This window comes from Macaca mulatta, chromosome 19, assembly GCF_049350105.2.
Source record: "Macaca mulatta isolate MMU2019108-1 chromosome 19, T2T-MMU8v2.0, whole genome shotgun sequence".
NCBI classification, from domain to species: domain Eukaryota; kingdom Metazoa; phylum Chordata; class Mammalia; order Primates; family Cercopithecidae; genus Macaca; species Macaca mulatta.
The window spans coordinates 60,845,080-60,864,363 of NC_133424.1; the positions used below are offsets into that span (position 1 = coordinate 60,845,080).

At 55.9% G+C, this 19,284-nt stretch overlaps 1 protein-coding gene across 2 annotated transcripts in view; it reads left to right on the forward strand.

The window, feature by feature from the left end:
• Positions 1-2,352: 2,352 nt before the first annotated feature.
• The window catches only part of GRIN2D (glutamate ionotropic receptor NMDA type subunit 2D), a 57,470-nt gene continuing 40,538 nt past the window's right edge, over positions 2,353-19,284 (forward strand). The window contains exons 1-4 of one of the 2 annotated variants that reach the window (XM_015124463.3): positions 2,353-2,555; positions 3,337-3,615; positions 6,989-7,479; positions 13,367-13,986. In XM_015124463.3, coding sequence (XP_014979949.2) covers positions 7,015-7,479; positions 13,367-13,986 — 1,085 coding nt within the window. In that variant the 5' untranslated portion in view covers positions 2,353-2,555; positions 3,337-3,615; positions 6,989-7,014. Of the gene's footprint in view, positions 2,556-3,336; positions 3,616-4,752; positions 7,480-13,366; positions 13,987-19,284 lie in introns of those variants that run through there. The other variant, XM_077980460.1, reaches the window with a different exon arrangement.

Below are 19,284 nucleotides of genomic sequence, written 5' to 3' on the forward strand. Positions count from 1 at the left end.
AGCTGCCCCTTAGGAACTTGGGAGGGTCGCAGGGTTCGGAAAGTGCCAAATCCGGCACCGGCTTGCCCAGGCAGTCTGTGTCTCTGGAAGGGACGCAGTCTAGTACACCACCCTCAGCCCTTGCAGGGATGTAGAGGCTGCCCTCTGAGCTTTAAAAATCCTGCAGGAACCCAGAGGCTCAGCTGCCAGCTTCTGCCCCTTTCAGGCACTCTAGCTCCAATCCCCCAGAAGACAAGAAAGATACCCCACCCACTTCCTCCCCTAGACCCAGGACTCAAGGCCCCAGCCCGTTCGTCAGACCCAGCAGTCTAGGTCCCCAGCCCCTCCTCCCTCAGACCCAGGAGTCCAGGCCCCCAGCCCCTCCTCCCTCAGACCCAGAAGTCCAGGCCCCCAGCCCCTCCTCCCTCAGACCCAGGAGTCCAGGCCCCCAGCCCCTCCTCCCTCAGACCCAGGAGTCCAGGCCCCAGCTCCCTCCTCCCTCAGACCCAGGAGTCCAGGGCCCCCAGCCCCTCCTCCCTCAGACCCAGGAGTCCAGGCCCCCAGCCCCTCCTCCCTCAGATCCAGGAGTCCAGATCCCCAGCCCCTCCTCCCTCAGACCCAGGAGTCCAGGCCCCCAACCCCCTCCTCCCTCAGACCCAGGAGTCCAGGCCCCCAGCCCCTCCTCCCTCAGACCCAGGAGTCCAGGCCCCCAGCCCCTCCTCCCTCAGACCCAGGAGTCCAGGCCCCCAGCCCCTCCTCCCTCAGACCCAGGAGTTCAAGACCCCCAGGTCCTCCTCACTCAGACCCAGAAATCCAGACACCCAGCCCTCCTCCCTCAGACCCAGGAGTCCAGGCCTCCAGCCCCTCCTCCCTCAGACCCAGGGGTCCAGTCCCCACAGCCCCTCCTCCCTCAGACCCAGGAGTCCAGACACCCAGCCCTCCTCCCTCAGACCCAGGAGTCCAGACACCCAGCCCTCAGACCCAAGAGTCCAGGCCCCAGCCCCTCCTCCCTCAGACCCAAGAGTCCAGGCCCCCAGCCCCTCCTCCCTCAGACCCAGGAGTCCAGACCCCCAGCCCCTCCTCCCTCAGACCCAGGAGTCCAGACCCCCAGCCCCTCCTCCCTCAGACCCAGGAGTCCAGGGCCCCAGCCCCTCCTCCCTGAGACTCAGCAGTCCAGGGCCGCAGCCCTTTTCCCTCCTAGGATGCTGTTCTTTGGAACTTAGGGTCCCACCCCCACCATCTTATGGCTCAAGCTTCCTAACCTTAAGAATCTAGATCTACGGTTTCTTTCTCCCTGTACGACCCACACATTTAGGCCCTGATTCTCTTCTTTTTCAGGAATGTGCACCTCACTCTGCTCTCCCAGACCTTGAGGATGAAGGAAACAGGAACCCCACCCAGGAAGCTCAAGGCTGAAACTCTGACCCAAACTATCTCAGGAGCCCCTGGCCCTGGCTTCCTCCCTGCTCCAGAATTTCTGCCCTGCCCACACACACACACACCCTCTTCCACCCACAGAGGCCCAGCGGTCCTGCCCCATGCTCTACCCTAGAGCCGCACCGGTGGCTTTATAAAAGTGCCGGGCCCAGCCCCCTAGGAGGGGAATAGTGGGCATCTGGGTGTGGGACCCTCGGGGAACAGCCTGTGGTCTGGACTCCTGCGTCTACGAGGAGACAGATGCTGCTTCCCTTCTGGATGATGGGGTACCCACAGGTGATGGAGGCCAGGGTCCCTCAATAAAAGAAGGGGAGCAGGCATGTTGGTTTCTTCAGAGGGTTGGAAGGACTGGGTCCAAGGGGGACATCCACGAGTCTTGGGTCCCTGAAGGTGGCTTGTACTGGGGGAGAGTGGATGACAGAGTCCTTGAAAGAGACTCTGACTTGGAGGCGGGCCCCAAATCCCTGGGTCCCAGTGGAGAGGGGACTCCTGGGTCTGAGGGAGAAGGGACTGGGGGGCGGGACTCCTGGGTCCACGGCGGAGACCTGGTTTGCAGGCCTGGCCTTGTGGGGCAATAAAAGCCACAGATTGGGTCTTAGTATGGCGAACACTGAAGTCAGGGAAAGGCCTCCTGTTTCCAGAGCCTCAAGGCAGGGATGGGGCAGAAGGCAACAACCCCCAGACCTGAAGTCTAGCTCTGAAGCTGATGTCTCCATACCGGGTTCTGAGTCCCTGCTCAGTCCCCAACCCGACTTCTTCCTTCCGTTTTATTTTCAGCCCCTCACTCCCCTGTCCCAGGAGGAAGGCAGAGGCTGGTAGCCGGGGTGGGGGGCGGCCCCCTCCCCAAGCCTAGCAGGAGGAGGGGTCCCCAGGGAGGCCAGGAGGGGGGGCTGTGGGTCTCCCGGCAGTGGCGGACGGGGACTGAATGTTAATCGCATCCCGAGTGAGTGTGTGTGTGCGAGAACACAGCAAGTGTGTGAGTCCCTCCCGCTCCGGCTCCTCCAAGCAGCGGCCGCCGCCGCCACCCTCGCCCGCAGCCTCCCGCAGCCTCCCTCGGCCACCGGTGCCCTGCTGGGGGGTGTCGCCTGGGTGGGTCCGCCTGGCCCCCAGGGGTCTCTTGAGCGTCTGCCATCTGCCCGGTGAGGATCTGTATGTCCGGGTGTCTGAGGCTGGCTGGTGGAGGGGGGGTGTGTCTGTAAGCGCTGCGGCGGTGGAGGGAGGGAGGGGTCTGTCTGTCTATACCGACCCTGAGCCGCCTGCCTGGGTGTCATGGGGCCCCCACTCCTTCCCCCCGGCCCCCCCAAAGCCAGATGGATGGTGTGTACCTGGGTTCTGTGCCTCCTGCCTGCGTCCGGCCAGGCGTCTGGGCGTCCCCGGCTGCCTGTGTCCTCCTGTCTGTCCAAACAGCCCCTATTGGCAGTGGCAGCCTGGCCCCCATTAGACCCCCCACTCTGTGTGTGTGTGTCTGTGTGTGTCCCTCCTCAAGCTCTGGGGGTGTTGGGGAATCCCAGGGAAGTGAGGTCGTGCATGTGTGCGTGTGTGTGTTTCTGCCTGTGTTTGAGAGTGGGGGTATCTGGGGGGGTCTGGAGGTGGCCAAGCGAGGAAGGGAAAAGCAGTTCCCTAAGCAGGCAATCTCCCGCTCCTCACACACACACACACACTAGCCACCAGCTTCAGAGGTGACCCAGACAGACAGACAGACACAGACGCTGGAAGGGGGGGTGGGGGGGCTGAGGGCACAAAGCGGGGGTGCGAGTGAGCCAGGGAGAGGCGGGACTGGACACATGGAAAGGGGGGAGGAGCCGGGGCTGAAGCGGCAGAGGGGGGCACCCCGGGTGGGCGGAGGGGGGATCCCCACGGGGTCGGGGCAGCAAGAGGACACCCCGACAGCCTCCGCAATGTCCGGGGCCCAACTTCCAGAGCAACATGTGTAGCCACGTCCTCGCCTAGTCCAGGTGGCCGCAACCTTGGGGGAGAGACAGGGCAGGACAGGACCAAGGAAGAGGAAGGAGAGACGGAGCCAGGGACAGACAGGAGGTCTGGGCTGCCGCTGCTGCCGCCACCACCACTGCTGCCGCCCCGGGGCCTGCCCCCCGACATCGGCTCTCTGAGCCCTCCTCGGAATCTTGGGGTCACTGGACACCGGGTTCCGGTCCTGGCCCCCCCACCATCCCCCCAACAGAACAGGGTCATGAAAAGGTAAGGCGGGGACAGGGGATGCAGGGGTGGTGGTGGGAAATGTGGACCCCCAAATCTAGGACAGGGGAAGTTGGCCAGGAGCCTCTTGGAGGGAGGGGGGTTGAATGGTGGGCAGGGGTCTTGACCCCCACCTAGCTCCCCTGTCCCTCAGGGACTCTCCTCCACCCTGTCTCTCTCTCCCTCTCTGAGCCCCTTTTTCCTAGGTCCCTACACCTCAGACCTTTCACGCCCCCCATTTCTCTGACACTTGACTCCCTCTCCCCAGCCGCACATACCTGATGCCCCATATCCCTGTGCCTCCATCTATCTCACTTCTCCCTGTACCCCCCTCCCTGCATCAGTCCTCCCCATCGCCGGCCGGCCCTCTCCCTCTCTCCTCTCGCTCTCCCCTCCCATGTCAGAGCTATGAGTCTGCTATTAATACCCCTGCCAAGGACCTTGAGGGCATCCAGGCCCCCAGCACCCCTCGCCCCAAGCTCCCACCCCTTCCTCAAGGTTCTGGAACACCCTTACAGCCTCTTCCAAGCATCAGGATTCGGGTGGGGAGAGACCGGTGTTGTGTGTGTTGGGGGGTGATGGGGGGAGGAAACGGGATGCCGTCTGCAGCACAACTCGAGGTTGCGGGGGGGAGCTGTTGATCAAAGTGGCCGCTTCTCTATTCTGTGTTGGATGCTGTGGGGGGCAATGAAGACAGGGACACCCTAGGAATTTCTGGCACCCTCCTCCTCCTCCCCGCTTGGGGACAGGCTGTGCTATGTACAGGATCTAAGTGGGGTGACTAGGGAGGCTGGGGCTGGGGGGGGCACCCAGGATGTTGGGAATGATGGGGTTTGAAACCTTAAGGGAGGAGAAGAGTGGGAACCCAGACTCCTGGGTCCTTGGGGGAAGAGGGGAGCTGGGGACCTGGACTCTTGGTTCCTGCGGGGAGAGGAGGCTGGGCACTGGAGTTCCAGAGTCTCGGGGCAGGAGGGCCCAGCCTCCTGGGTCCTGGGAAAGAATAGGACCGAATGCCCAGACTCCCAAGGCCTGGGGGAGGAAGGGTCTGCCGGAAGGACTCCTGGGTCTTTATGGGAGGAGGTAGGGGATAGCGCTTCTGACTGAGGAAGGACAGGCTGGGAGCTCAGTCTCCTGAGTCCCTGACAGGGCAGGGGATGAGAGTCAGGGACTTTAGCCTTGTGCAGATGGAAGTGGAAACGGAGGCTCATGAGGAGGTGGAGATGGAGGCGAGGGTGGGGGTGGGGGGTGTCGAGAGGCTGGACTCTGTGATCCCTGAGGGCGTGGGTTCTGGGGGCTGGGCCTTCAGAGTCCTGGAGGACTGGGGATGTCCCTCCTCTGTCCCTGGAGTGGGGGAGGCTGCTCTCCCTAATCCCTGTGGGAAGGAACTGAGCATGCAGCCCCTGTGAGAAGGGTGGGGCCAGGGGCTGCCCTCCTGGGCCTCGGCAGGGAGCAGGACCCGGGGTCCCTAAGAGCAGAAGCCAGGTAGGGGTGGGTCTGGGAGAGGCAGAGGAGGGGCTGGAGGGTGAGCAGCCACTGGGAAGGGAGGGGAGCGCGAGTGTTAACCCCGCGGGGGCCAGGCCACAGCTGTGGGTTATTTTGGGGCGGAGTGGGGGGGTTATTCTGAGCGCTGATTGAGCCAGCTGCTTGGGGAAGGGCAATGGAGAGGAGGGGCGAAGAGGAGCCAGGACTGGGGAGGGATGGGCATACTAGGAGCCCCCACCCCCTTCCCTGGGGAGACAGGGGCCGCGATCTCTGGGAAGGTGAGGTGGTGGGCAGAGGGGAGGGGCTGTGGTCTCGAGGCAGGGGGGTGGGGGTGGGCCTTTCCCCCACCCTGGCTGGCTGTGGGGTGGACGAGGCCTGCGCTACCATGGCAACTGGACAGGAGCCTGACAGCCAGGAGAGAACCCTTCCCTGTCTGGACCCTCACCCCTTCAGGAAGCCCCTAGTGCAGACTCCAGTCCTTCTCTGGGAACCAGGAGTCCAGACTCCCAGTGCCCTCCTCCCTCAGTCCCAGGCAGGACCCAGGAGCCTGGCTTCCAGCCCAACCACCCCAGGCGGCTAGTATTCAACAGGGGACACAGGAAGAAAGGCTGTATTTCTTCTAATTTACCAAATTGCTCCAGGCTGGGTGCCAGGGACCCCTCCGCCCCACCCAGCTCTCCACAGCTGTGCCCCCCAACCCCACATCCCAGCTGGGGCCATGACTCTCTTGCTTTGAGAATGAGGGGACAGGGGCAAGAGTAAGGGGACAAAATGGGTTAGGGGTCTGTGGTCAGGGTGAAGGGTAAGGTCACCCAGGGATATTCTCTCCTTGGGGTGCCCCACTAATTTCTCTTTCTCTCTCTCTCCCCACACACCTGACCCCTTTTCCCTCTCTCATTTTTTCTCTCCCTTTTATTTCTGCTCCCTCCTGCCACTCGCTTTCCCCGCCTTACTTTCATGTCTGTGCTGGGCACCTCCCTGGTGGGGGTCCCGATCTTGGCCTTGCCTCGCTATTTCTGTCCTCCTGTTTTCGCTCCGCTCTGCCTGCCTCCCTCAATCTCAATTCTGTTTCCCCATCCCTTATGTGTGCGTGTCTCTTGGCGGCCTTGGGGTCTCCATCTCCCTCTTCCTGCCTTGCTGTCTTCTTCTCTGTCCAACTTTCTTGCCTCACTTATCTCTCCCGCCTTCCTGCATCTCTTCCCGCCTCTATCATCCTCTCCCTGGGCCTCCCTCATTCCCGCTTCTGTCACTCCGTCCTCTCTCTCTCCGTCTTCTCCCTGTCTCTGTTGCTTCTTCCGTCTCCCTTTCTTCCTGCCACTCTTTCCCTCCCTGTCTCCCTGGGTCTCTCTCTATTCCTATCTTGATCCCATCTCTGTGGGTCTCCCCATCCCCACCTCGTCTGTCTCTCTTCCTCTCTCCCCTCTTACCTCTGTATCTTCCCCTGACCCCATTATCCACCCTTTGCGTCTCCCCCAATCCCATACACCACTTCTTCCTACCTCTGTCTCGCCCTATCTCTGCGTCTCTCCCTGTTTCACCTCTTCCTCTGGTGTTTCTTCCCCACCTCTCTCTTCCACCTCCCTCTGCTGTGTCTGTGTCTCCCTCTGTCTCTGCCTGTCTCTCCTCCATCTCTCTCTCCCTCTGCCCGTCTCTCCCTCTCTGCCTGTCTCTCCTCCATCTCTCTGTCCCTCTGCCTCTCTCCCCTCCATCTCTCTCGTCCTCCGTTCCTGTCTCTCCCTCTGTTCCATCACCCCGACCGCTCCCTGTCCTCCCCATCTCGGCGCCTGTCCCTCGCTGCATCTCCTCGGTGTGTCTCTCTATCTCGTCTCCCTGTCTCTGCGTCTCCCGTCTGTGCCTCCCTCTCCTCTCTGTCTCTCCCGGCCCTGGCGCTCAGAGGCCGCCCGGCGGGGCCCGCAGGCGATGCGCGGCGCCGGTGGCCCCCGCGGCCCTCGGGGCCCCGCTAAGATGCTGCTGCTGCTGGCGCTGGCCTGCGCCAGCCCGTTCCCGGAGGAGGCGCCGGGGCCGGGCGGCGCCGGTGGGCTCGGCGGGGGCCCCGGCGGGGCGCGACCGCTCAACGTGGCGCTCGTGTTCTCGGGGCCCGCGTACGCGGCCGAGGCGGCACGCCTGGGCCCGGCCGTGGCGGCGGCCGTGCGCAGCCCGGGCCTGGACGTGCGGCCTGTGGCGCTGGTGCTCAACGGCTCGGACCCGCGCAGCCTCGTGCTGCAGCTCTGCGACCTGCTGTCGGGGCTGCGCGTGCACGGCGTGGTCTTCGAGGACGACTCGCGCGCGCCCGCCGTCGCGCCCATCCTCGACTTCCTGTCGGCGCAGACCTCGCTGCCCATCGTGGCCGTGCACGGCGGCGCCGCGCTCGTGCTCACGCCCAAGGTGCGCGCGACCGGGGGCGGGGCGGGGCCACAGGAGGGGCGGGTCTGGGACAGCCAGCGGGGGCGGGGCCTAGAGGGGGCGGGGACTGTCCTGTGGGTCCGCATCTGGGACAAGCCGGGCCCAGATGGCAGGCAGGGCTTAGGGCTAGGTAAGAGGCGGGGCTGACTTGGAGCGGGCTGGTCTGTAGGGTAACCTGGGCTGTTAGGGTCAGAAAGAGGCCAGTCCTCGACGATCAGAGTATAGGGAGGACGTGGGCCCATTCATTGTAGGTAAAGGTCTGTGGAAAAGGCGAATCGAGGGAAGGGTTGGGGACTGGTAACGAAAAGGGACTAGCCCCAGATGGCAAAATCTGAGGGAGGGGTGGGATCTAGGATCAGCGCAGGAAGAAGTCAGTTGAAAAGGAATGGGCCCGGGCGCGGTGGCTCACGCCTGTAATCCCAGCGCTTTGGAAAGCCGAGGCCGGCGGATCACTTGAGGGCACAGGAGTTTGAGACCAGCCTGGCCAACGTGGTGAAACCTCGTCTCTATGAAAAATACAAAAATTAGCCGGGCGTTGTGGCGGGCGTCTGTAATCCCAGCTACTCGGGAGGGCGAGGCAGGAGAATTGCTTAAATCCGGGAGGCGGAGGCTGCAGTGAGCCGAGATCGTGCCACTGCACTCCAGCCTGGGTGACACAGTAAGACTCTGTCAAAAAAAAAAAAAAAAAAAAAATGAAAGAAAGAAAAGAAATGGAGTTCAGAAAGAAAGGGGCGAAGTCTAGTGGAGAGGTGGCAGCCAGGAAGTATCAGAGGTATCAGGTACCAAGGACAGAGTTTAGGGAGACGTTCGGCCAGTTGAGCATAGGGTCTAGAAGTAGGCTAGGGATGGAGGAACCATCTTCTAAGTGGAAGAGTCGGAAAAGAGGAGGAGTCATTAGAGAGAGGAGGACGAGCAAGGGGTAGAACTAGGAAGCAAGGAATTGAGGTTTAGGGAGAGGCCAGCCAGGGAAGGAGTGAGTCAGGAAAGGGGGCGGGGCTAGCCGGTTAGGGCGGGGCAAGGTAGGGGCGGGGTCTAAGCACTCTAATAAAGGGGTGGGTCTAGGGAGGAAGCCGGTCCTGAGAGTAGGGTTTGAGAAGGGGTGTACCCCCTGTGAGGTGTGGAAAGCTAGAGTCCAGAGGATGGGCAGGAGGATGAAGGCTTATGGTGGAGACGGACCCAGCCAATGAGAAATCAAAGCCAGGAGCCTGCTGGGGAAGGGATGGTAGAGGCTGGAGCTGGCCAGAGCCTGGAGAAAGGCCTGACTCCCAAGGGCACAGAAGGAGCCAGTTATGGCAGACCTCTGGTAGAGAAGGAGAGAATTGGACGAAGCCTGCCCTGTGGATTGAGAAGAATGGGTAAGCTAGGAGGTGGGGCCTGAGAAGGGGCGGGGCCTCTTCAGAGGTGGGGCCAATGCAACCTTGACGATGGAGCCACCTGAGTGGGTAGAGCTTCATTCAATCTGCCCATTCCCTGCTGTGCGGGCCTGCGGCTGTGTGACTGCATCACTGTTGTATGCAGAGACTCCTAGTACTCCTGTCCAGAGCGTTCTGGGAAGGACCTCTGTCCAACTTTTTTGTTCCCCTTGGCATGGTACTTTTCAGAGATTTGTAGGTAGATACCCTGGGAGGCAAACTTATTTCTTAACTGCCACTTCCGAGGCATACTCAAGGACGTGATCCCTCGTGCCTTCATTGCTGCTGAGAAGTGTGGTCCGCTCTGTTTCATTGTCCGCTGGGCACTGTGGTCGGCTCAGTGTACGCCCATAGCATTCTGGGAAATGTAGTCCCCTTGCTGCCCCCGGATGGAAGAAAGAGTGATCTTCGCAGCTCCATCTGTGCCCCATTGAATGCTGGGAATGTGGTCCCCTCAGCCCACCTTCACCTACTGAAGGAAGAGGTTCTTCTTGCGTTACAATAAGACCTCATTTCCGGCCAGATGCCGTGGCATACGCCTGTAATCCCAGCACTTTGGGAGGCTGAGGCGAGCGGATCACCTGAGGTCAGGAGTTTGAGGCCAGCCTGGCCGACATGGAGAAACCCGTCTCTACTGAAAATACGAAAATTAGCCGGGCGTGGTGGCGCCTGCCTGTAATCCCAGCTACTCAGGAGGCTGTGGCAGGAGAATCGCTTGAACCTGGGAGGCGGAGGTTGCAGTGAGCCGAGATCGCAGTGAGCCGAGATCGTGCCCCTGCACTCCAGCCTGGGGGAGAGTGAGACTAGGTCTCAAAGAAAACAATAAACAAAAAGACCTCATCCCCTCAGGACAGCTGCAGTGTCCCCTACGCATTTTACCACAGGCATGAGCCTAGGGAAAAAGCCCACTTGCTGTTCTCATTGCATTACAGGAAGATTTATTGAGAGCTGATTCTGTGCCAGGGCTGTTTTAATTCCTGGGGAATACAGTTCTAGAGGGGGGAAAAAAAGAGAGGGAGACAAGGTCCCTGCCTTATAGAGCTTGCATTTTAATGGTGAGACACACAAAACCAGTAACAGTAAAATCTGGCAGTCCTGGAGGAAATCAACACAGGATGTTGTAATGACTGAGGATGGAGTTTCAACAGATGGCAGTCAGGGGAGGCCTCCCTGAGGCGGTGACATCTGAGCTGGAGGTGTCAGGTGAAGGTCTGGCATGGAGGAGCTAGGGAAAAGTGTCCCCAGGAGAGGCAACAACTAAGGACAAAGCCCTTAAAGCAGGAAGGAGCTTGATGTATTTGAGGAAGAGCAAGAAGGGAGTGTAGCTGGAGCACATTGGGGGATTGGGGTGGCAGGAGATGAGAGGTCAGAGAAGCAACAGGGGCCAGGTCATGCAGGGCCATGGCGAGGACTTTGGCTTTGATTCTGAGGTAGAATCACTGGAAGGTTTTCAACTGAGAAGGGATGTGATCCAATTAATATTTTGAAACAATCACTCTGGCTGCTGTTTGGAGAATAGACTGGAAGATGCAAGATTGAAAACAAAGATGAGCTGGGCACAGTGGCTCATGCCTGGAATCCCACCACTTTGGGAGGCCGAGGCAGGTGGATCACTTGAGGTCAGGAGTTTGAGACCAGCCTGGCCAACATGGTGAAACTTCTCTCTACTAAAAATACAAAAATGAGCTGGGCGTGGTGGTGCATACCTGTAATCCCAGCTACTAGGGAGGCTGAGGCAGGAGAATCGCTTGAACTCAGGAGGTGAAGGTTGCAGTGAGCCAAGATCTCACCACTGCGCTCCAGCCTGGATGACAGAGCAAGACTCCGAAAAAAGAGAGAGAGAGAGAGAAGGAAGAAAGGAAGGAAGGAAGGAGGGAAGGAAAAGAAAACACAGATGGGTGGGAATGTTGTAGATAGCTGGGCAAGAAAGGGTGACAATGAAAGTTGTGACAGTGATGGCAGTGAAGAGTGGACAACTGGAGCTATGTTTGAACGTAGAGCTAAGAAGACTTGGAGATAGCTGGATGTGTGAGGAAAAGAAAGGGAAAGGATGATGTAGGTCTGGGGCCTGAGCATCAGGGTGAATAAGAGAGAGAGAGGGAAAAAAAAGGCAGCTGTCCTCTTTATTCCTTTAGATTCTTTACTCCTTTACAAAAAGAGAGAGAGAGAATAGGGAACAGGCTTAAGACAGGGGAAAGATCAAGCATTCTGCTAATTTTGAGACACCTCTTGGAAATCCAACAGGAGATACTGAATAAAAAGGAGGATAGGGCCAGGCGTGTTGGCTCATGCCTGTAATCCAGCACTTTGGGAGGCTCAGGCAGGCAGATCACTTGAGGTCAGGAGTTCGAGACCAGCCTGGCCAACATGTTGAAACCCCCTCTTTACTAAAAATACAAAAATTAGCCGGGTGTGGTGGCACACGCCTGTAATCCCAGCTACTCTGGAGGCCGAGGCAGGAGAATTGCTTGAACCGGGGAGGCGGAGGTTGCAGTGAGCAGAGATTGTGCCATTGCACTCCAGCCCAGGCAACAGAGGAAGACTCTGTCTCAAAAAAAAAAAAAAAAAAAAAAAAGGCAGGGGTATAGATTTGTCTGGAGCTCACACGAGAGGTTATGACTGAGGACAGGAGCCATTAGCATATCCAGCACTGTCCGATAAAACCTTCCGCAAAGATGAAGGTGGTCTATAGCTGCTCTGTCCAATTTGAAAGCCACAAGCCACATGTGGCTGTTGAGTACTTGACATGTGGTTAGTGCAACCAGAAAAGTAACTTTTAAATTCTATTTAATAGTTTTTTCCTCTGGTCCTTGATTCAGGATAAATTTTATTTAACTTGAATTTGAATTTGAATTTGAATAGCTATGAGTGGCTAACAGCCACCATATTGGATAGCGTGGCAGACAGTATTTTAAACTCATGGGCCTGGTTGAGATCACCAGGGAGAGAGGAATCAAGAAGACAAGAGAACACTAAGGCACTCCTATACTTAGCATTCTGGCTGAGGAAGAAGGGCCAGCAAAGGAGGCAGAGGAAGAGGTGACAGAGAGATAGGAGGAAAACCAAAGAAGGGAAAGTACACTTTGCAAAGCTTCTTCCAGTTGGGAAATGCCATCAGCACCATCACTGCATGCTGGGAGATGTAGTCTCCTCACTGCCTTCAGGGAACCAGTCCCTCTCAGTGGGTGCTGGGAGCTGTAGTTCCCTTACTGGATGCTGGTTGTGTTAATGACAGTGATGTTAACTGCCGGAACAGATGAACTCCCAAATCTCAGTGGATCACCCAACAGGAGGTTATTTCTCATCCACATAAAATCCAGTCCAGGCGCAGTAGCTCACGCCTGTAATCCCAGCACTTTGGAAGGCCGAGGCGGGTGGATCATCTGAGGTCAGGAGTTCAAGACCAGCGTGGCCAACATGGAGAAAACCTGTCTCTACTAAAAATACAAAAATTAGTCGGGCGTGGTGGCACACGCCTGTAGTCCCAGTTACTTGGGAGGCTAAGGCAGGAGAACTGCTTGAACCCGGGAGGCGGATGTTGCAGTGAGCCAAGATTGCGCCATTGCACTCCAGCCTGGGCAATAAGAGCCAAATTCTGTCTCAAAAAAAAATCCAAACAGGTGTTCCTGATTGGAGGTGGCTTTCCTCCATGCGGTGACTCAGGGTTTCAGGCTCTCTCTCTCGTGGCTCTGTAATCCCCTTCAGAGGACTTCAGAGTTTTCTGGGGCCTCTGCATCTGCCCTAAAACAGGGAAAAGAGTAAGCTTCAAGAGTAAGGTTTTGGCCAGGCGCGGTGGCTCAAGCCTATAATCCCAGCACTTTGGGAGGCTGAGATGGGCGAATCACGAGGTCAGGAGATCGAGACCATCTTGGCTAACATGGTGAAACCCCATCTCTACTAAAACAATACAAAAAAACTAACCGGGTGAGGTGGCGGGCACCTGTAGTCCCAGCTACTCGGGAGGCTGAGGCGGGAGAATGGTGTGAACCAGGAAGGCGGAGCTTGCAGTGAGCTGAGATCCGGCCACTGCACTCCAGCCTGGGCGACAAAGCGAGACTCCTTCTCAAAGAAAAAAAAAAGAAAAAGAAAAAAGAGTAAGGTTTTATTAGGCCGGGTGCAGCAGGAGAATCACTTGAACCCACGAGGCGGAGGTTGCAGTGAGCCAAGATCATGCCGCTGCTCACCAGCCTGGGCGACAGACAAGATTCTGTCTCAAAAAAAAAAAAAAAAGAAAGAGAGAAAAAGAAAAAGTAAGGTTTTATGGATGAGTCTAGACTAACTCAGTCAGGTGGCTAAGCCTAATCCAGATCTAGCCCTGTGCCTCAGGAGGAAAAGGAGATGGATTTAGTGAACCTATCTAGTCAATCTGCCATATTGGGAGCTGTGGTCCTCTTATTAATTGCTGAGAAATGAGGTCCCCACATCGGGAGTCCTGACATCCTCGTCCCTCCTGGCAGGAGAAGGGCTCCACCTTCCTGCAGCTGGGCTCCTCCACCGAGCAACAGCTTCAGGTCATCTTTGAGGTGCTGGAGGAGTACGACTGGACGTCCTTTGTAGCCGTGACCACGCGTGCCCCTGGCCACCGGGCCTTCCTGTCCTACATCGAGGTGCTGACTGACGGCAGTCTGGTGGGCTGGGAGCACCGCGGAGCGCTGACGTTGGACCCTGGGGCGGGCGAGGCGGTGCTCAGTGCCCAGCTCCGCAGTGTCAGTGCGCAGATCCGCCTGCTCTTCTGCGCCCGAGAGGAGGCCGAGCCCGTGTTCCGCGCAGCTGAGGAGGCTGGCCTCACTGGGTCTGGCTACGTCTGGTTCATGGTGGGGCCCCAGCTGGCTGGAGGTGGGGGCTCTGGGGCCCCTGGTGAGCCCCCTCTTCTGCCAGGAGGCGCCCCCCTTCCTGCCGGACTGTTTGCAGTGCGCTCGGCTGGCTGGCGGGATGACCTGGCTCGGCGAGTGGCAGCTGGCGTGGCCGTAGTGGCCAGAGGTGCCCAGGCCCTGCTGCGTGATTATGGTTTCCTTCCTGAGCTCGGCCACGACTGTCGCGCCCAGAACCGCACCCACCGCGGCGAGAGTCTGCATAGGTGAGTGGGGCTGGAACGGGAGGGATGTGGGAGGGCTCCCAGAGCCTAACTACCTGCAGTACTCACTGAATGAGTGGCTCAGATGGTTCACATCCGCTCTTTGGGCCTCAATTTTCTTTTCTGTAAAGTGGGTGCAACTGGGTCTCTTTTCTGAGGTTAAATCAAGTAATTTGGAAAAAGCGTCTGAGATAAAGTGAGTGAATTACTATATTTCATGACTCTAAGACGCATAATTTTTCACATTTTAGTGTATTTGAAAACAAGATGTGTCTTATAACTGATGGCTTATCATGGCTTAATTGGCAGCACTTTTGTCCTTCTTTGTGGTGCATCTTACACTTGAGAGCATTTTAGATTTAGTCTAAATACCTAGACTATAAACTGAACTTCAGTAGCAAAAAAGACCCAACAATCCAGCGGCCCATATGAGGTCGAAGTTTGTTCCTCTTTCACATAACAACCCAGAGATGAGCATTCCTGGTTATCAGGAGACTGCTGCTCCATGTGATCATTCAGGGACCCAGGGTCCTACCACCTGGTTGCTCTGGCCTCTCTGCATAGTCAAAGCAGGTCGTGCAGATGTCTTAATTGCAGCTCATGAAAGGGGGAAAAGAGAGAAAGTGGACAGCAAGCACTTTCCTTTTGAGTAAGTGAGGCAGAATGGACACACCTCATACCTTACTGTTGAGAAGGTAGTCATATGGTCAGGGCTGGCTTACTGGTTGTTGACAGTGGTGTCCATTCTGATTGGCTAGACGTCTGCTGGTATTGGCTAGACGTCTGCTGGGATTAGCTAGATGCCTGTTCTGATTAGCTAGACGTCCATTCCCATAGGCTAGACTTCCATTCCTGGCTAGACGTCCATTCCGATTGGCTAGCGCCTGTGCAGTGCCGATTGCTAGATATTTTGGTTATTACTGCGGCTCATGGCCTAGGCCAACTGCAAGGAAGACTGGGAAATGTCAATCCTAGCTGGACAGGTGTGTGCCCAATTTACACACTATGATTTTAGAAGAGGAGAACCGAGTTTGTTGGAAAACAGCATCTCCACGATAGGAAGCTCTGGGAGTGGAAAAATTGATGAGTTTGGTGACAGAACTGTGAAAAGAGAGATCTTTAATCCTGAATGAGGATGAGGTGAATTTGGGAAGAGATGATGGTGGGGAAGAAGACCTAAAAGAGGGGGAATTGAGAACTGGTGAGATGGAAATCAGGATCCCCGGGAAAAAAAAAGGGTGAGAAAAGCATCCCTTCTTCATAAATACTTACTGAGCACCCGCTAGGAACTAGGGCTCATGCTGGGCGCTGGGAACATAGATGAATAAGACCATGGACTTATTCTTCAAAGAACGCAGGGTCCTGTAAGAGTGGCAGACAGGGACGGGGATAATGGCAACACAGCATGATGCTTGCAGTAATGGAGGTCATGCGGGCATGGCGGGGGCACGGAGAGAAGCACTGGCTAAGCCAGGAGATTTTCGGATGCACGAAGCAGAGTCTCATTGGAATTTCCTTAGGGAAAAGGGGGTTTATTGGAAAAATACACACACAGAGGAATGAGAAGCCAGGAATTGAGGCTAAGCCTGGGGCCAGCTATTGTTTCAGCTCTCTCTGGTTCTTTCTTTTTATCTTTTTCTTTCTTTCTTTCTTTCTTTCTTTCTTTCTTTCTTTCTTTCTTTCTTTCTTTCTTTTATTTATTTATTTTTTTTTTGGGATAGAGTCTCCCTCTATTGCCCAGCTGGAGTGCAATGGCACGATCTGGGCTCACTGCAGCCTCCACCTCCCGAGTTCAAGCGATTCTCCTGCTTCAGTCTCCTGAGTAGCTGGGGTTACGGTCATGTGCCACCACGCCCAGCTAACTTTTTTTTTGTATTTTTAAGAGAGACGCCATGTTAGTCAGGCCAGTCTGGAACTCCTGACCTCAAATGATCTGCCTGCTTCGGCCTCCCAAAGTGCTGGGATTCCAGGCGTGAGCCACCGCACCCGGCTGATTCTGTCCTTCTTACTCTATGCTTTCTCCCTCCCTCCCTCTGTCCGTCTCCTCCCTCGCTCTCCCTTTCTTTGTTTCTCAGGCTTGCCTCTCCCAGAGGCTGTTCAGTTCTTTACCCAGAATTTCTTCTCCCTCATAACTTCAGCTCTTGCTGGTCACAACTCATCCTTCCAGATCTCATAGCAAAATGTCATCCCAAGAGAGGAAATGTATCAGCTTCAGTCTGCCTTCCAAACCAGGGTGCAAAAGTCACAAGTCAGCCTGTGGAGTCAGGAAGGTTTCTAGGAGGAGATATCTGAGCTGTGACTGAGGGATGAATTGCTCATTGATTCATTTATTGATTGAAACGCCCTTTATTGAAAGTCTACTATGTGCCAAGCATTGCTTTAGGCACAGGGTATATATAGTGTTAAATAAGGTCCTTGCTCTCTCAGAGCTTACAGTCTAATAAAAGAGAAACGCAATGAGCAAATAAGTTAAGAAAATGAAATATCAAGCAGGCAATAACTTCTGCTATGAAAATCAGACGGGGGAATGTGATAAGAAATGCATAGGGGGCTATGCTAGGTGGGGTGGTTAGGAAAGACCTTTCTGAATAGGTGAAATTTGGAGGTTAAAAAACATGGATAGCTAGACCGTGGCTCATGCCTGCAATCTCAGCACTTTGGGAGGCTGAGGCAGGAGGATCACTAGAGGCCAGGAGTTCCAGGCCAGCCTGGGTAACATAGTGAGAACTCCATCTCTACAAAAAATTTAAAAATTAGCTGGGCATTGGCTGGGCATGGTGGCTCACACCTGTAATCCCAGCACGTTGGGAGGCTGAGGTGGGCAGATCATGAGGTCAGGAGATCGAGACCATCCTGGCTAACATGGTGAAACCCCGTCTCTACTAAAAATACAAAAAATTAGGCCGGGCGCGGTGGCTCAAGCCTGTAATCCCAGCACTTTGGGAGGCCGAGGCGGGCGGATCACAAGGTCAGGAGATCGAGACCACAGTGAAACCCCGTCTCTACTAAAAATACAAAAAATTAGCCGGGCGCGGTGGCGGGCGCCTGTAGTCCCAGCTACTCAGGAGGCTGAGGCAGGAGAATGGCAGGAACCCGGGAGGCGGAGCTTGCAGTGAGCCGAGATCGCGCCACTGCACTCCAGCCTGGGCGACAGAGCGAGACTCCGCCTCAAAAAAAAAAAAAAAAAAAAAAAAAATTAGCTGGGAGTGGTGGCGGGCACCTGTAGTCCCTGCTACTCTGGAGGCTGAGGCAGAAGAATGGTGTGAACCCGGGAGGCATAGTTGGCAGTGAGCCAAGATTGCACCACTGCACCCTAGCCTGGGCGACAGAGCGAGACTCCATCTCAAAAAAAGAAACAAGAAAAAAAAAAATTAGCTGGACTTGGTAGTGTGTGCCTGTAGTCCTAGCTACTTGGGAGGCTGAGGTGGGAGGATCACTTGAGCCTCGGAGATTGAGGCCATAAGGAACTGTGATCTCTTCACTGCGGTCCAGCCTGTGCAACAAAGTGAGACCCTGTCTCTAAAATAATTTTAAAAATTAAAATTTAAGAAATAGGTAGGCAAGGTGTGGTGGTTCACACCTGTAATCTCAGGGCCTTGGGAGGCTGAGGTGGACGGATCACTTGAGGTTAGGAGTTCGAGACCAGACTGGCCAACATGGGGAAATGCCATCTCTCCTAAAAAACACAAAACTTAGCTGGGCGTGGCGACAGGTGCCTGTAATCCTAGCTGCTTGGAAGGCTGAGGCAGGAGAATCACTTGAACCCGGGAGGCGAAGGTTGCAGTGAGCCGAGACCACACCACTGTACTCCAGTCTCAGTGACAGAGCAAGATTCCATCTTAAAAAAAAAAAAAGAGAGAGAGAGAGAGAGAAAGAAATGGATAAAGCGAAGGAGCCAAGCATTGGAAGATCTCAGTGAAGGGAGAGGGAACAGCAGGTGCAAAGCCTATGGGGCTGGAACTGCCTTGTCTTAGTCTGTTTTGTGTTGCTGTGACAGAATATCATAGGCTGGGTAATTATAACGCACAGAAATTTGTTGGCTCTTGGTTCTGGAGGCTGGGAAGTCCAATATCAAGATGTCACCATCTGGGGAGGGTCTTCTTTCAGCATCATTACATGATGGAAGGCATCACATGGCAGAAAGGCAAAGAGAGAAGTAGGGGAGATCAAGCAAACCCACTCCTGCAACAACAGCCTTAGTCCATTTGTGAGGGCACTGGAGCCTGCATGACCGAAATGCTTCTTAAAGGTTTCACCTCCGAGGGCTGGGTGCGGTGGCTCACACGTGTAATCCCAGCACTTTGGGACGCCGAGGCGGGCAGATCACGAGGTCAGGAGATCGAGACCATCCTGGCTAACACAGTGGAACCCAGTCTCTACTAAAAATACAAAAAATTACCCGGTGTGGTGGCGGGCGCCTATAGGCCCAGTTACTCGGGAGGCTGAGGCAGGAGAACGGCGTGAACCTGGGAGGCGGAGCTTGCAGTGAGCGGAGATTGTGCCACTGCACTCCAGCCTGGGTGACAGAGTAAGCTTCAGTCTCTAAAAAAAAGAAAAAAGGGGCCGGGCGCGGTGGCTCACGCCTGTAATCCCAGCACTTTGGGAGGCCAAGGCGGGCGGATCACAAGGTCAGGAGATCGAGACCACGGTGAAACCCTGTCTCTACTAAAAATACAAAAAATTAGCCGGGCGTGGTTGTGGGCGCCTGTAGTCCCAGTTACTCGGGAGGCTGAGGCAGGAGAATGGCGTGAACCCGGGAAGCGGAGCTTGCAGTGAGCCGAGATCGCGCCACTGCACTCCAGCCTGGGCGACAGAGCGAGACTCCGTCTCAAAAAAAAAAAAAAAGAAAAAAAAAGGTTCCACCTCCTAATTCAGAAAATACCGTCACAATGTAAATGAAATTTCTTTTCTTTTTTTTTTTTTTTTGAGAGGAAGTCTCGCTCTGTTGCCCAGGCTGGAGTGCAGTGGTGCGATCTAGCCTCATTGCAACCTCCACCTCCTGGATTCAAGCTATTCTCCTGCCTCAGCCTCCCGAGCATCTGGGACCGCAGGTGCCTGCCACCACACCTGGCTAATTTTTGTATTTTTGTAGAGATGGGGTTTCACCATGTTGGCCAGGCTGGTCTCAAACTCCTGACCTCAGGTGATCTGCCTACCTCAGGCTCCCAAGGTGCTGGGGTTACAGACATGAGCCACTGCACCCAGCCGTAAATTTCAATATGAGTTTTGGAGCGGACAGACATCCAAATTATAGCTTGCCTGTTTGGAAGCCTGTTTGGGAGCCTGCAATGCTGGTGTGGC